General features: G+C 42.9%; 1 protein-coding gene across 1 annotated transcript in view; it reads right to left on the bottom strand.

Annotated features, from left to right (window-relative positions):
* Positions 1-7,381: 7,381 nt before the first annotated feature.
* The window catches only part of LOC135918104 (cytochrome P450 3A11-like), a 38,995-nt gene continuing 29,360 nt past the window's right edge, over positions 7,382-17,016 (bottom strand). The window contains exons 12-14 of the mRNA XM_065451767.1: positions 15,561-15,698; positions 14,647-14,809; positions 7,382-10,888 (exon numbers count right to left, since the gene is read on the bottom strand). Coding sequence (XP_065307839.1) covers positions 10,796-10,888; positions 14,647-14,809; positions 15,561-15,698 — 394 coding nt within the window. The 3' untranslated portion in view covers positions 7,382-10,795. The remainder of the gene's footprint in view (positions 10,889-14,646; positions 14,810-15,560; positions 15,699-17,016) is intronic.

Consider the following 17,016-nt stretch of genomic DNA (forward strand, 5'->3'; position numbering starts at 1 on the left):
GCTACAGCCATTTTTTTAACTGATGAAATGCGGTCACCGGTTATAAAAAGGTCTTCAATCCATGCTGTGAAGGCGGTTGGACAGCGAAGCTGTAAACGACAACTAAAACAATTATCCATTACCCGTCATCATATTTGTGGCTCGGATGCTTGTTTTAAAGCCCAGCTCTTGGGCACACGTTCCTGCGTTTCCCGTCGTCGTCGGCTTTGCCGTCGTGCCTCGTCGTAACCAAGTTCATCATCCGCGCACTGCTCTAGTGCGCACGCTCATGCTGACATCTCTCCTGCGCGGCGCGAGTCTTCCTCTCCCCCTGTCATAGAGTTGCATACAATAATTACTAGGGGGAGCTCTGGCACTGGTGTGTGTGGGAGCTGTAATGGGGGAGGTTGTGCCAGCATGGCAATTCTGGGAAATACATGGATTTGCCTAAATTTCGTCCTTCTGGCTTAAAACGACTTTGTAAACTCGTCATTTTCAACAATGTAATGTGTAATAAGTAATTAAATTAACATTATTAAAATTGACCGATGGCATGATTTCAACACAGGACCTCTAGCGCAGAAGCCGAATATTGAAACCATTACGCCACGGACGCATGTATCGACAAGCGATGCGAAACGCCTTCATGAATTTTTCGCGGGCATATGCGACGCCTTCAGACGCTTGGCGCGTTTCGATTTGGCCCGGCCGTTGCAATTAGTAGCATTAGTAGCAATAGTACTTCGCAGAGTATAGATTGCTCTGTAATTTACGACAATAACATTTATATAGCGTAAAATACAAAGCGACAAGAACGTCTGAATCCACAAGGACGAAGATCAGACAAATCCATGTGCTTCCCATCATTAATAAGGCAGCAGCTGCGCTCAGAGATCGCAGTAGCAAGAAGCGTAATAGTCGGCCATTTTTTTTAGATTGTTCTTTATTCAAACGTATGCTGTTCGGTGTGTTGAATTCGTGATTCCCAAAGTGTATGCACTGTTCGCTTCACTTTGCTGAGTGCTTGTAGTCTCTGCCTGACGGGGTATGAGCCATTGCATTTGGGGCTGCGAACCACAGATGATGAGAGCTTCCTGTTGAATTTACGACGCGAAGAAATCCCGGGATGTTTGAACGTTTTACGCAAAAACATATAGTTTCACTAATATTGTCCTTGCTTGTAAAGTCGTTGTTTTAAAGGATATGGTGGAATCATGAAAATGATTCGCTCTGCATTTCTGCATTCATGTTGTCTATTATACAAATTAGATAAAAAGACAAAACTTGCAGATTATCCCGGGCAAGTCCGGGGGCTTTTCGAGGTATCCTATGTTGGGAGTCAGCATTATACATGGCTCATACTCGCTACGCTTGTTCCCATCGGTACTGAGGCGTGTTCATACTCGGTGAAGCCGAGTTTCTGCGCCGCTGGTCTACGCGGTACATAACCGTCTCCCGAGGCAAAGTCTTTCTACAGCCAGAATAATGTTCAATTCAGCTGCCTGAGTTGAGACTGTATCTGTATGTGCCCCGAGTACCTTTCATAAATTCGAGGCTGACAATAATGCTTTTTCGTGGACGCTGTAATGAGTTTTGTTGTTGTTGTTGTGTGTGGCAAAGCCAGTGTCAAGCAGACATCATTTATTATTTCATTTGCTAATCTGTTTTGTTTACATCAAGTATGATGTATTACGTGTGCTGTACCTTATATTGTACTTTTCGTTCATACCACAGTTGTAAGCGTGCCTACGGGTGAATAAATTTCCTTGTCAGCCTTGCAAGCTTGTGGTGAAATCAAAGGTGTAACGCGTTCAGCTGTAGTAAATGGGTATAAAATAAGTGACGGGCTCGTTGTCCAAATTGAACTGAGTATGCATTTGCCTAACTTCATGACAGTTCAGGGACACCGCGCAATGGTGGAATACCGAGGTATGAGAAAATTATGTGCAAGATGCGGAGGTGACAGCCGTATGGCTAATGCCTGCACGGCCTCACATTGCAAAAGACGTGGAACATTTGGGCATGACATAGAAGGATGTGAATCTGCATATCAAAGGTGCGGTGAACCTGATTGCACAAAGACCTGTTTCCGTGGGAAAGCATACGTTAAGTCGTACGCTGGAGCCACAGGGAGTGATACTTCTCCAGTACAAGAGGTAATAGAAGGAAATCAAGATCTGATTTCCCGTCACTGCAAGAAGCTAGCACCTCTGGCATGCAGATATTAAAATGTAGAGGCTTGACATCGTCGTCTTAAAAGCCTAACTATTGGAACGGGGATTCTGTCACATATAGTGAGAGCAGCAATGACCCCAAGGTGAACGACATGAGTAACGTGTCTGCTGGAAAAGAGTCGCCAAAATTGTCATCACCTATAGACAGACACTGGCACCTCACAGCTGTCATCAATATCTGATTGCGCAAACCCTAACCAAGGCAACCAGTCAGATACGGAACATGATGACTCAAAAGCCTCTTCCTCCATATCACAACTGTCCCAAAAGAAACAGGGTGTGATACAGAACCATACCACTATATGTAATAATAGGCCAATAATGACTGGTGGCCCATACGTAACTACTGAGGTGTCGTTTGACAAGAAAATTATCCCTCCGAAAGAAAAAATAACATCAAAAATAGACACATCTGATGCAAAAGATGATGTGGGTGAAAGTGCTGTTCCTAGAGGTTCTCAGCCATCAGTAAAACATAGGCACTGCTCGAGATCACAGGTAAAGATAGATGGAAAAGCAGAAAGGTGTGAAAGTGCACATAAGATGAGTCAACCATGCAAATGCGAGATAAATTGGAATTCACATGCAGTTAAAGTGAAACCAGGAAAAGAAGGAAAACCACAAAACCTAGGAAATATTCCCCAGTGTATGATAAAATGGCATCATCAACAAGGGATGAGGAATTGTATTCGGCAATATCAACAAATTCCAAAAAGTGAGGGCAAGCCTTCACTTTTATGATGGTCACATTTATTTTAAGAGTAGCATATGAGTGTGCCAATTGCTGATTTGAAAGTATGTAACGGATTTAATAGATTTGTAATAGCTTTGTCATGCTACTGGACACATGACAAAGCATATGCAACTTGAGATGCACTGTAAGCCGGAAGTGTTGTGTAGAAGGTTCCTGCCCGGGACAACAAAATCAGTTGGTTATTACCGGGAAAATACATTCCAACTTCACCTTTACCTATCGTTCGCTGGATCACATGGAAATTTCGCATTGCATTTTCTATAACGTTAGGGGAATTTGAGACGTTTACAAGCAGTAGCAATCAATTCGTTTTGCAAAACATAAGAATGTTCATATACTGCTGCTGCAAGATACAAATTTCCCCGCACCACAAGATGTGGTTGCATTTAAAGCAGCAAATGGAGTTGACTGGTTCTTTTCAATTGCAGATAATAAATGCTGTGGTCCGGGTGTTATTTTCATTTCCAACCGCTACTGCAGAGGAGCCTTCTGCACATACGACATTAATGGATGAATAATATATCTAGACATATTCATTGGTGGTTAAAAAGTACGTATAATTAATGTGCGTGCCCCTGCAACATGGAACAGTGCTAACGCTTCTTTTTATATTGTGTGGGACTGCATGCCCATGTGAAAACCGTGTAAACCTGTGGGAGACTTCAATTGCGTACTGGACAGCGAAAGGGATATTCATGGTCCGGGTCAAAAAAAATCAAATTATCATGTAAAAGAGGTAAAAAACTCTTGATATATCTCAACATCTCACACATATGAATGCTTAGTTATGGGAACACATTTCAAAGCACTCGATCATGTGGACGAAGTGAGAGCAGATTGGATAGAGTGTATATTTCATCGTGCCTGCCGGCAGAAAAAGAAGCAATTCAAATAATGAATGGACCAGACAGCATGAACACTTTCAGTGATCATAGAGCGAAGTTTTATATTAAAAGGCAGAGAAGGACTAGTACTACTGCCAAAATTATGGCACATGGATGTGGCCCTCGTTCGTTACGAACAAGATGATGACGTTAGGAAAAAACGCAAAACGTGTTTAGAAGAATCTAATAGAACCTAAACTGGGTTGATCTGAAATAAAAGGGACAGGTATTCTTAGAGATGCAGAAAAACATAGGAAAAGAGGATTTACGAAACAATTGAATGGCATATCAAGACGAATCCGCATTGTAGAGAGGGCAGGAAACTTGACCTTCTGAATGCAAGAGTATTAGGAAGGCTTGCGCAATCAGTACACTCAATATTTGAAAGTGTAAACGCGGATGATAAGCTACCAATCGGCAAAAGAGGAATTCGCTCAAGCAAATCTCACTCGAGACTCACATGAACATATGAAATCGAAAAAGACATTTGAAGGAATTCGATAAATTAACGGAGAAACAAATACCGAAAGCATAAGCTAAGATAGCATAAGAGATTTTCCTCGACCACTTCAAAAAGATTTTGCAAGAGGATCACCCAATCACAAAATTCGACGTCTCTAGTCTTCTTGAAAACTTGCATCAAGTACAAGATGAAGACAACGAACAATTATGCGCACCCACGACGCAATAAGAAGGGCGGAAAGCGTTAAAAAATGACGAAAGAAACATCCCCTGGGCCATATGGCACTGTTACAGGCTTTTATTACACGTTATTTGACATAATAGGATAAAGACTAGTTAAAATGCTAAATGAGCTTATAAGTCACAAGAAACTCCTTTCATTTGCACAAGGCAGAATCGTGCTATTACCTAAACGCAATAGTGGTCGGCTAGATGTCAATGCATGGAGACCAATTATTTTACTAAAGAGCAATTATAAAATAGCGGGAACAATATTAACTCTATGATTAGGAACAGTTCTCCCTACAATAACTTCTAAACTACAAACAACTTCAATACCAGGAATATCAATCTTTGCTCCAGTAACAGCAACAAGGAATACGTTTATCTATGCAAAAGAAAAACAGGTTAACGGAGTGTTCATATCAATAGATTAAGAAAAAGTATTTGATATTGTAAGACACGAATACAAACATAAGACGATGATACAGTTTGGTTACCCGCAAGACCTAATTGAAATCATAAATGTTCTATACCAGAATATTACAAGCAACATATAAATCAACGAGACATACACCAATAATTTTGTAGTCTCTAAAGGCGTTAGACGAGGATGTGCACTTTCCCCAGTACTATTTGTAATGACATTAGAACCACTCCTATAGAAAGTGGACGAACACGAGAACGTGAGAGGCTTTGCCCTTCCCTGAAAACTACAAATGAAGATTTCGGCCTTCGCTGATGACATATCTCATTTCTTGAGGGAAGAAAAAAGTTTCAAAACATTTCTGCAACTTCTCAATCAACATGCCGCTATATCTACTGCTCGAATAAACCAAAAGAAGACTGCACTACCACTTTGACTGACCTACCTGGCCACTTGGTCAAAGACAAAAATGAAAGGCATGTCAACCAAAGAAGACGCAAAAGAACACAACATTGATGTTCATGCGTATAGAAAAAAAGAGTATGAGAGAACCCGACAGGAATAAAACAAAATGTACGAGAATATGTCTAAAGTCTGACGATCAAACGAAGAAACTAAGGCAAATACAAAAATAGCCTTCAATGCTGCAACATATTGCATGAACCTTATTGTCCCAGCTTCAGTACACGCAAACACATACAATATATAGGTGTACCTTGTTTTCTTTTGTGTCACCTTTGGTTGCCACGCCTTTCTTTCTGGTGTGTGGCGCACGAAATAAGAACTCTGGGTGAGCCATGTTGCTCACTTTGGCACAAACCTATAGCTAGGCGGCCAGCGCTGTGAAATGCTAGAAAGTCGACAATATCCACAAACTTGGGACATGAATAATATTGCTTTTCAATCGGCCGAACACGTTTTCAAATTTAACGCGAACCCCGCAGGGAACTTACCAGAAGAAAACAGAGGACAGAAGTATGAGCAGTGTAAAGTACAGCACAGCTTGCGCTCCAGAGGAGTCACCCACTTCTTTGAGCAAGAATTATGGCGTACAAGTCAGTTTTGGTGGTGAGTGTTATTTGTTTTTATAGATAACAGCGCCACTTTCAGGGAAACAAATTAACAGGAAACACGAAGTCACCAGACGCATGCCACACAACCACTGTGTGGCCGCAATAATGCCTTCAGCAGCAAAGTTATCAGGCGTGAGAGCAGGCGCTTCGGGGGCGAACCGCTAATTGGGAGAAGGGGGGGGGGGGTCGTAGTCTTGGATGTATAATAAAATAATTCAAAAGGTGGGAGTGACGGCGATTCTGCTTCACGGGAACAATGTACCCTTGTGCAGATGGTTCAATCGCGGTGAGCCCATGTGGCTGGACACAGTTTGGAGGCCGAAAAATTCACCGGCGGTTACGATCCTCCTAAATGGAAAATTTAAGCGCAGCTCTATACGTGTTTTCATTTCGCGAGGCAACGAATTTTGGACAGGCATGTAGCAGCGTCGGCAATCATCGAAAATTTCATCCGCGGGCCAAGCGCATTGGCTTTTATACGCGACTCGTCGAAAGTTCCAGTGTAATCGCTGGCGCCGCTTGGCTTCCAGAAAGTGCTACACAATTCGCGTCGCGCATACAGTCAGATCTCAAAGCAACCAGCTAGGACAATTGAAACAGGCGAACAAGCGCGAACGAGACCAAACCAAGCAAACCAAACAGACGATAGTACTCAATGAGTGGTCGGGTGTGTCTGCATTAAACCAGTTTCCAGCGCGCACGTCACGGAAGGATTCGCTCTCATTGGGCTCCGCTGTTTGCGGCTCGCGTCTTTCATCTGCTCACCGCGTTCGCTCTTTCATATTTCCCGGTTGTGCTCGTTCGCTCGGTTACGCCAACGCCGCTGCTCGCCGCAGGAATGGGCAATTAAGAGCTGCGCTCTAAAGAAGCGCAGTTCAGTTATCCTACCCATTGTTTTGTAATGTGAAACGCGCATGCCCACATCTGCGGAAACTGCGTTGCAAATGAAAATATACGGTGTTGAGCAAAAATATGTTGTTTCTTTATCTATAACTGTGATATATCGCTAGCAGAGATTGCCTTGAGGGCTGCAGAATGGAAATTTTGGGTTGAAGCTAAAAAAAAAGTTTTTTTTTTGCTGCGTTAAAAAGACTGCGTATTTGTTTCCAGATTCATTCTCAGCTATGTAAGCTGTCGTAGGGTCTGCGTTTGATTAAGTGCGTTTGAATATGTACACAGCATGATGCAAATTGTGTGGAGTGCCGTCATAGTCCTTCAGACAATATTTTGAAACGTTGAAACCTTAACATGAAAAACATTTTGTCATCGAGGCGACGACCTTTTAAGATGTTACTGGTTATCTTATTTTTAACTCTACCTTGAAAGCAGCGACAACAGAAAGACAGAAATCACTTTCTGTGGAAGGACGAATTTATTACATGGAACGTTGTTTTTAATGAGATACAAAAACAAAGATCAGTTGAAAATCTACAAGTCAAGCATGTTTCTTGTTATCGCCTGAAACACACGGAAACAACCCTCTAAACAACGTCGAGCAAGCCGCCCCGGAGCAAAGCCTACACATAATAGATGCTCACAAGACGTTTTCAGTATATGATGAGATTAACTTGGAAACTCAAGCAGGTACTGAACTGGGGGAACACATGTGGGAGCGTACAATTTAACAGAACAACATATAAAGGGCTACGAATGAGGTGCTGCATGTCACCTACTGGAATATCAATCCACTTGCTACACATAAAGCACAGTTAATATTATTGAAATTCACATTCTTTTTATTTTAGCGATAACCAGCACTCTGTGCATGAAATATAGGTACGTAATATCATGATGAGTCTTCGAATATTTCGGGTAAGGCGTAAACTCGAGGGCCACTGATCAAGCCAACATTTAGAACAGTTGAACAATACTTAACTCTCTTGTGAAGTATCATGTTAAAGCAATATTAGTTTGGCACACAAATGCATATTGGTCCTGTATTGACGCCAGCTTCATAACTAGCATAAGATAATAAAATTATCCAAACCGGTGGGTCTGTTATCATTAGGTAACGCAAAAAATCAATGGTAATTTAAAATTCTGAATATGTGGACCTTTCTAAAGTTTACTGTGGTTAGAAAGTAGCTTGTAACATTGACTCACAGAATGCGAACACATCACCGAGACGCGCGGAATTACAGAATATCGAAAATTCATCTTAATCTAAATGACGCTCCCTCACATAAATATCGTGACAACAATAATTCTAAGCGTTTCGCCGCTATGATTGCCGTCAGGAATGCGGTTTTTCTATGAGCGGGATGAATCGCGAATTGTGTTATCTAAATCAGGAACGAATAAAGCAAGTGTCGCACTCGAATGTGCATCTTTACTATAATATGTTGTTCATTAGACGAGATTCAGGCCCTTGTCCAATGTGAAAAGGAGGACTAGATTCAAGCTCAAAGTCGGTAATTTTCCTCCTCTGTGCTTGTCAGGAGGAGACGATTCATTAGCAGGATTCTTCAACGGGATAATGATGTAAGAAAGAGGAGTCAAGTTCTGATTTGCACGTTTGCAGGAATCGCAGTTCGAACACAAATGAAGCGTTCCCTTTCATATTGCAAGAGGATGTACTGTCCGAAATTGAAGGGCCATTCTTCAATATAGGGCTATTATGTAAAGAAAGAAGAATATGGATAATTTATCGCAGTTTTTTCGGTGCAGTGCCATGATATTTGATGACAGTGCAGCATTTATAAAAACTTCGTAAAGTTCGCTTTTTCAAGAACACGCGAATTGTTAATTTCACATTTACTACTCATATACTCACGAACGAAGAAAAGGATAGCATCGATATCTTTTTATACATAAAGCGTCAAAAATCTGCTCATTCGGCATCACCGTGAGTCATTCTTGCAGGTTTGCGATCATTAGTTTCTTAAAGAGCCATTCAAAAGTCCAAATATCCCACTGCTTGTTCGCTTGCATTAGTAAAGGCAAGGCGCAGAAGAACAGGACTCAAGAAGAACACACACTGCAGGACCGGTGCCGGTCCTGTCGTGTGTGTTCTTCTTGAGTCCTGTTCTTCTGCGCCTTACCTTTGCTAATTCAAGCAAGAACCAACTAGCCCAGGCAAAAGTTTTACTTGTTTGCTTTGAGACTTTGTCGTCGTGCAGTTCACTGGTAGCTCTATCGCCGTAACGAAAGTAAGGATGTGAGACTAACGCGACTCGTCGCCTCATAGTCTGTTCGAAGCAACCATCTGCAAAGCATCGACACTACTGTGATAAGAAGATTAAAACTTAAATAGAGCTTTCTCATTGAGCTTACGTCCACGGTATTATTTGAGCCTTGTCATGGACACACCTAAGTTCATCGATGTTTTAAGGGATATTTCAAGCATTGTTGCAAGCCCTAAACCTGGTTGCCATCATATCTGCGATGGTGTCGTATCGGACCTGTCCGTTTACGCTCGGCTGAACAATCATTTTGTGTGCGTGTGCTGTCATAAGCAGTTTAACCGTTCCTCAGTGACTGGTGACACACGGCTATTTCATGTAAAGGTAGGTGAGACATTTTTATTACTGGTACACTCAGAAAACACAGGCATTCAAATCTTGAAGAAGCTGTGCTGCGTGTTTCGAGGCAGCGTTTCGTGCTTTCAGACTCAATGCAGTCTGGTCTACAAGACGCTCCAACGTGATAAACATTATACCTCCACCGCTTAGGCAATTTTCGCTTTCCTTGTTGAACATTTCGTTACTGTATTTTTACATTACGGAATATTCCGCGTGTTCTTGAACATTTGAACATTGTTTCGACGGCATTGTAGGGCCTTGTGCACAAAGAACAAAACCGTTCCAACAGAAGCACTGCTCAGCCAACTTTCGCATGCCTCATAACAGCAAATGGATTTCTGCGAGGCCCTTTGCAGGAGTTTCTGTTTGTCCTATGTTCAGTTATACAGCGTATTCTTTTTTCATTAGCTGCACCAATGTTTTAAAAATTTCCTGAGGCAAATAGGGAATCTCTAATGTTTGATATAAATTACTCAATCAGGCGGCCAATACCTCTACGACAAATTGAAATATTTCATTAAATAATTAACATCATTGTGTCAATTAAAATTTTAATTAATAACATTGCGGCCACTACTTCAATCCACGAATTGTGGCTGGTGAGTTCATAAGGAGTATTCACTTGGAACGAATTCTCTGGACTGCACTAGTATTGAGATACTAATTTTCTGAATGTCAGATTAATATGCATTGGCGTTCAATTTGTATAAGAGAACGCTGTTTTATTCGTAGAAGTACAAAAGTAACTGGAACACCAATGCATTTCTTCGGATAGTCTGAAAATTAATATCTCGAAAGTGGTACAGCCCTGAGAATTCGTTTCATGTAAATCCGCCTCCCGAACTCACCGGCTATAGTTCGTTGTTTGAAATAGTGGCCGCAATGCTAATAATCAAAAAGTTAATTAACGTAGTGATGTTATTTGTTTAATTAACTATTTTGACTTCTCGTAGAAGTAATAACCGCCTGATCGAGTAATTTAAATCAAGGAATATAGAATTGTGCTATCTGCCACAGGCAATATTTAAAAATTTGGTGCAGGCAAAAAAAAGAGCACCCTGTACCTTGAGAGTTCCTATACATCGCGATGGACTATACGATGTTCACTGTGCTCGAGCCCTCGCGGAATGGGCACTCTTAGCTTAAGAACTCTGAAAACCGGGGCCACTTGTATTTTTCTTATAGTGTGCGAAGCTGCCATCTCCAATTCCAAAAGAAGCCTCTACGCGGCTGGCGCGCAGCTCAGCTCGCCGGCGCGTCCCGCGGAATGGCCCGGAGAACAATCGGCCCGTCGGTGACTTGAAGGAGCTGCCGTGGCTTGAACTTGAGGGGGCTCTGTGGGAACATGAATACAGAAACAAGCGATTAAAACACAGCTATTATTGACAACGTGGCAGTCACTTGCTGGTACTCTGTAGCAGTTCAGTGCCATCGTAACTTGCACATCATCATCAACATCATCATCATCATCATCATCATCATCATCATCAGCCTGGTTACGTCCACTGCAGGGCAAAGGCCTCTCCCATACTTCTCCAACTACCCCGGTCACGTACTAATTGTGGCCATGTTGTCCCTGCAAACTTCTTAATCTCATCCGCCCACCTAACTTTCTGCCGCCCTCTACTACGCTTCCCTTCCCTTGGAATTCATTCCGTAACTCTTAATGACCATCGGTTATCTTCCCTCCTCCTTACGTGTCCTGCCCATGCCCATTTCTTTTTCTTGATTTCAACTAAGATATCATTAACTCGCGTTTGTTCCCTCACCCAATCTGCCCTTTTCTTATCCCTTAACGTTACACCTATCACTCTTCTTTCCATAGCTCGTTGCGTCGTCCTCAATTTAAGTAGAACCCTTTTCGTAAGCCTCGAGGTTTCTGCCCCGTACGTGAGTACTGGTAAGACACAGCTGTTATAAACTTTTCTCTTGAGGGATAATGGCAACCTGCTGTTCATGATCTGAGAATGCGTGCCAAACGCACCCCAACCCATTCTTATTCACAGACGTAAATCTGCTTAAACATTTTTGTACTCCCACTTGAGAGGTTGGAGGAGGGGGTGGCATATTTAGGAAGCAAAGCAGGTTCTCAAACATATTTCTTCCTTTTTAAATATACTGACTTGAACTAGACTTCCTCGCTACTGACGCGGTTTCACTGAAGAGGTCAGGAGGTGGGGCTAGTTTCATCAGCAAACGCGGCTGCTAGCTACCGCGATAAGACAGGAACGCGCAGATAACACAGGCTTCAGAGAGCGATGGTGATGTGGCGTCACATTACCACGGCAGCAAGTGTTCCCTTTCGCCCGCTCTGCACCGTCGAGGCCCGAGTCAGCAAGCGTGAGGCAGCGCCACGAGTGCGGGAGGCGCGCAGCGCTCACGTGCTCGTGACGTGGCGTCGCAGCCAATGGGAATATAGGTGCCGTTTCGCTGCCACATACGCCGCCGGCTTTTTCAGTCATTGGGCCAGTTGACGCTTTCGCATCAATGACTAAGGTGAAGAAAGCATTTACATGTTCTTTTTTTCAGCATGAACGTACTACCTTCACGCTCCTAGCATGCTCTCTTTTTTAAATTTCCTGCAGAGGCATGCACTCAAATAAGTTGGCTGCAGTGTACATGGCTGTGCAGCCAAAATAGGTGGGATTAATTGTTATGTCTTGAAGAAGCTGCACTTTGTCTACGGAGGCAACAAAGAGAAAGTTTCACATTGCAAGAAACAGACGCCACCAAAAATAATATGTTTCTAATGGTCACTGACCTACAGCACTTAAATATTCATACAAATAAACATTTAATTAGTTTGTTCTGCTCAGTTACGTGATTTGAATAATGTATTCCTGGCTGCACGACTGTGCACGGCGGTGCCTTCCAATGTTGAGGTCCATAATGTCGGTCGATCATTTTCAGAGATACCTTCGCTCACTTAAACGAGGAGCATTTACTTGTTCTCCTTTTTTTTAATTCGAGGTGGATTACTGCAAGGTGCAGTATTAAAAATTTTAAACAATATAATTGATGAATAGAGTTTCTGCTGTAATAAAACTGGTTCCTAAGTGCGAAGTAGAAACAACTGCTCGCTGGCCTAGGCAACTGGCGTCCCCTAAATGTAATAGCTTCGAAAGCGGTTGACTGAGGATGTCGATGCTGAACGATGCTGCATACAACACAAAACATGTCGACCTTCCTATAATGCCAAAACATTAAGTCTCTTTACGTGCATTGAATGTGAAGGCATTCTGACTCTTCTGCATGATACTTTTCCCTCGGTCATGTGCTCGCATTGGGCAAAGACAATTTCAAGGGTGGGTCACCCAACTTTTGGGGGTGGGCCAATTCAATTTGGGAGTGGGTCAGGTCGGTTTTGAATTTGGGTCAACCCAATTTCCGAATTGGGCAAAGTTAGTTTATGAGGTGGGCCACCCAAAATTTTAAGGGTGGGCCAAGTCAATTTTGGGAGTAGACCAGGTCGGTTTTGAAAGTGGGTCAACTCAATTGTTAAATTGGGAGAAGTCAATTTTTTGGGTGTGGGCCACGGCCTCTGTTCGACGCCGTGGCTGTTCACCATGGGATTTTGCACTGCGCGCCGCAGCAGGTCCAGCGCTGGGAGCGTGACATCATCACTTGGCCACTTGAGTTTTGGTACCATCGAATGTTGACGCGCGACGCTCATCGGATATAAATGTGCAAGCATTATGTGCCCTTTGGAGCGGAAATTCCGGCGAGCGTCCGTTTCTAAACGTACTGTTTTTAGACTTAAGCTTTTAAGTGGTCCAGTGGTTTCTTTGCCTCTGTGTTTGTTTGAACCGTTATCTCCTTACCTCGCCAAGCTATGCGCGTGAGCTATTGCCTAAATTCTTAAAAGGGTCGGATTTGGAATCTGTATGGGCATATGCAAAAGAAAAAAAATACCATATAAACCGCAGTATACGCCAATATATTTTCTTTAAAAAAGGCAGGCTAATGTAGCCCCTCGAATTATACATAGCAGTCTTCAGCAGAATGTGATTCGTCGTGTGGCAACCTATGGTGTGCACATTGGTAAACGCATAGCCCAAGCCCTATCTATATCCAAGTGTGCTTGCCGGCATTTTTCTTCTGCCGCTGTCTATTCTTGCGTGCGCTCTTCCTTTCGACCTCGTGTGCGATTTTTTTTTCACTGGTAAGCGATAAGTAGCGGCAGGCGGTGTGTTTTCAGCGGAGCTCCACATTAAAGTTGAAGACTTCGCCGAAGCGAACGGCCAGTTTGGCGTTTCTAACGATACGGAAACAAACACTGCAGGGTACAGACATAAAAATTTCCAGCCTGCATCCTGCGTAAAACTTCATGTCTTGCAGCGCACCGACAGCTGGGGGACGCAGTTGCAGAATTTGCGCTTGAGCTTGTGCGCTTGCTACCTGTAAGTCGGAGCTGTGGTCTACGGTAGTAGACCACAGCTGCGACGATGAATGATCGATTTCGTCGTGAAATTAAACGCTTTTCGTCAATTTTTCTTCCCTTTCATGATTTCAAGTCTGGGGATCGATCTATACTTCCACTCAACCTATATTCCTGTTCATGCGGTATTCTACTAAAATCCTGCAGTATAAATGAACTATGTGCGATATTAGGCAAACACGATTTTCCACGCGTCAACCTTTTACTACTACTACGCACAGTTGAAGCTAAAAGATGCGTTTTGAGGATTTCCATGGTGCGAGGAACGAAAGACAACAGCAAAGGCAACACCACTCACTGCACTGGCGTATGATATACAACACCCGCCTGAGGCCCATTTTGATTTCATCGGGCGAAGTGAGCACGGGAAAGTAGCAGTCTGTTGTGAGCGCACCTCCCTAAGGGTTAGCGATCGGCTCCACGCCCTGTGGGTAGCTTCGTGCCTCATACTACACCCCTTTCCAAACATCCTCTCCATAGTCATACTATTCTACGCCACACATCCTCTTCACAAATCCTCCTCTTCCTCGCAGCACCAATACAACAGCAAGATAACCCATCCCGCAAAAAAACAAAGAGAAACAATGTCTCGCTTTAATATCACGGGCAAATGCACGTTGTCAAGCCCTAATCTGTTGTGAAACCATGTACCCACCATAGTTTCGGAGCACGTTTCAAGTTTCACGCGCCGAAGGAGGCAGGCGAGAGTTGTCTTGACCTGCAGCATGCCGAGTCGCATGCCTACGCAGCTGCGCGGGCCATGACCGAAAGGCATGAACGTGAACGGCTTTACGCTGTCCTTGTTTTCCGGTAGGAATCTGTTTAACAGGAGACGGTTGCAACAAATGAATGTGAGAACATTGCCATCGATATGACAACACGCAACTGTATTTGAACCAGTGCACACTCACTGTGCAACATAAAGCAACATCAACGAGGTGCCTTGAAGCGACCCTCAATCAAGCGTCGTCTTATATTTTTGCGACACAGACAACGGTGCTGGCTGAAAAGCAACCTCATCAATGTTTGAAGTGGTGGTAGGGACTTACGCAATCGAAATATGAGGCGGCACAAGTAAATCACAGGTTAATTGTCATTATTTTTTACTTCTACAGTAATCCAACGGCTCCTCTGAAACCGGGGCCGCGTTCGACAGGCGTATGCTGCTGTATTGACGAAGACGTCTGTTGAATTGTTTGTGCCCGCAACTCTCTGGCTAACGGAGACACACACAGGTTAGGACTACGACAAAAATATTCAACTACACGTATTACCATAGTGAGCTCGCTAGCAAACATTGCTGTTACGCGACCACCAAAAATGTTTTGTGAATAAAGTAACTGACGTTTAATCACATAGTACTCAAAGCACTGCCTGTATAACTATTGAGACCGAGATGCTGAAATCTTAATAAGTGTCATTTACTGCAATGAAGGCAAGTCACCTTTTTTTCATTTATATTAATCGTGTGAGGCTGTGCAAGGGCAGTAATAGTATCGGTTAGAAAGATACTTTCGTGTAAATTCACAGCTCACGCAGCCCTTCACACAGATCTACGCATAAATGTACCTTTCTGGATTGAACTTGTCCGGTTCAGGAAAATATTCAGGATCGCGATGAATACCAGCCGAAGGAATGTCCACGCACATGCCCGGCTTGAAGTTGATGTTGGCCACTGTGGTTTCTTCCGTACACTGACGCAAAACTCTGTGCACAAAAATTTGTAGAAAGAAAATGGGGTGTAGCGAAAGCGCAACGTTATTCGCCGTCATACATTAAAATGTTACATCTGACAGTATAAATGCCTTAGTTCAATAATTTAATTCGTTTATTCTTATGTAACTTATGGAAACACAATGAGTTTTTATAGAATTCGTCGATAAACCAATTCTGACGTTCCAATGGTACATCCGAGTACCTTTTGTGTTTGCAACCACAGTAACTTATGTATGTATGTATGTATGTATGTATGTATGTATGTATGTATGTATGTATGTATGTATGTATGTATGTATGTATGTATGTATGTATGTATGTATGCTTTATTTCCACAAAAACTAAATACAGCTTTGCGGGGGTAAAGTGGGGAAGAAAGCTGCTCGTAGCAGCTTGACTAGCCCCAAATACCCTTAAAAATAACAATAATAATAATAATAATAATAATAATAATAATAATAATAATAATAAACAATAACGACATGTGGAGAAGATGACTGGAAACTATTTGCCACAATATCTGGCGTTCCTCTGCCAATAATTGTGTCCTGCGGCTAGTGGCAGGTTTATTGTTCGATGTTCTCATAAAATACGCTAGGCACTGCACGCCAAGCTTGCATTTTAAGCATGTGGTGAGCTCTGCGTACTTGAGGGCAAAAAAAAATATCACTATCACTGAAGACAGGTCAAAACGTACATGAGAACCGGTAGCGAACAATGCTAAATAACTGATATCACACATTTTCTGGGGTACGCACATCATAGACGTTAATGCCACATTACCTACCCTCCAGAATCTAGAATCTAGGGCTAGGATACGGTAACAATTTTATTCCAAATATTTTCCGTTTCGGTGTCGATACCGATAATAACGCCTCTCCTACGTTAGCATTACGATCGAGTGATCGTGTACAGTGTATGATAAGGCATGGGTCGAGTCAGGCAAGAAAAATCGCTACGTCATATGGGCCAAGTCGCACCCCCCCCCCCCCTCCACGCCTTCCGAGGATGTATTCACAACAGAAGTTCTTGTGGTAAATGTATTCATAATGACTGATGCCCACTTATCGGGACGACGGATATATAGTAAGCGAAGGCGGCTGGCGAATGACAAACACCCCTTAAGAAAGAAACGTGTTGTGAATCGAACCCATTAGCTCTTTAACTGAAATAGTACAATATGCAACCAAAGGAACGAAACTTCTCAACGGGACTGCAGCAAAAAAAATGGAGGACGCTTAAGCTTCGCCTTCAAGAGTGGAACGCGTTAGCGTTATCGCACCCCGTTCGCACGGCCCACTCCAAACGA

This window comes from Dermacentor albipictus, chromosome 2 (assembly GCF_038994185.2).
Source record: "Dermacentor albipictus isolate Rhodes 1998 colony chromosome 2, USDA_Dalb.pri_finalv2, whole genome shotgun sequence".
Lineage (NCBI taxonomy): Eukaryota > Metazoa > Arthropoda > Arachnida > Ixodida > Ixodidae > Dermacentor > Dermacentor albipictus.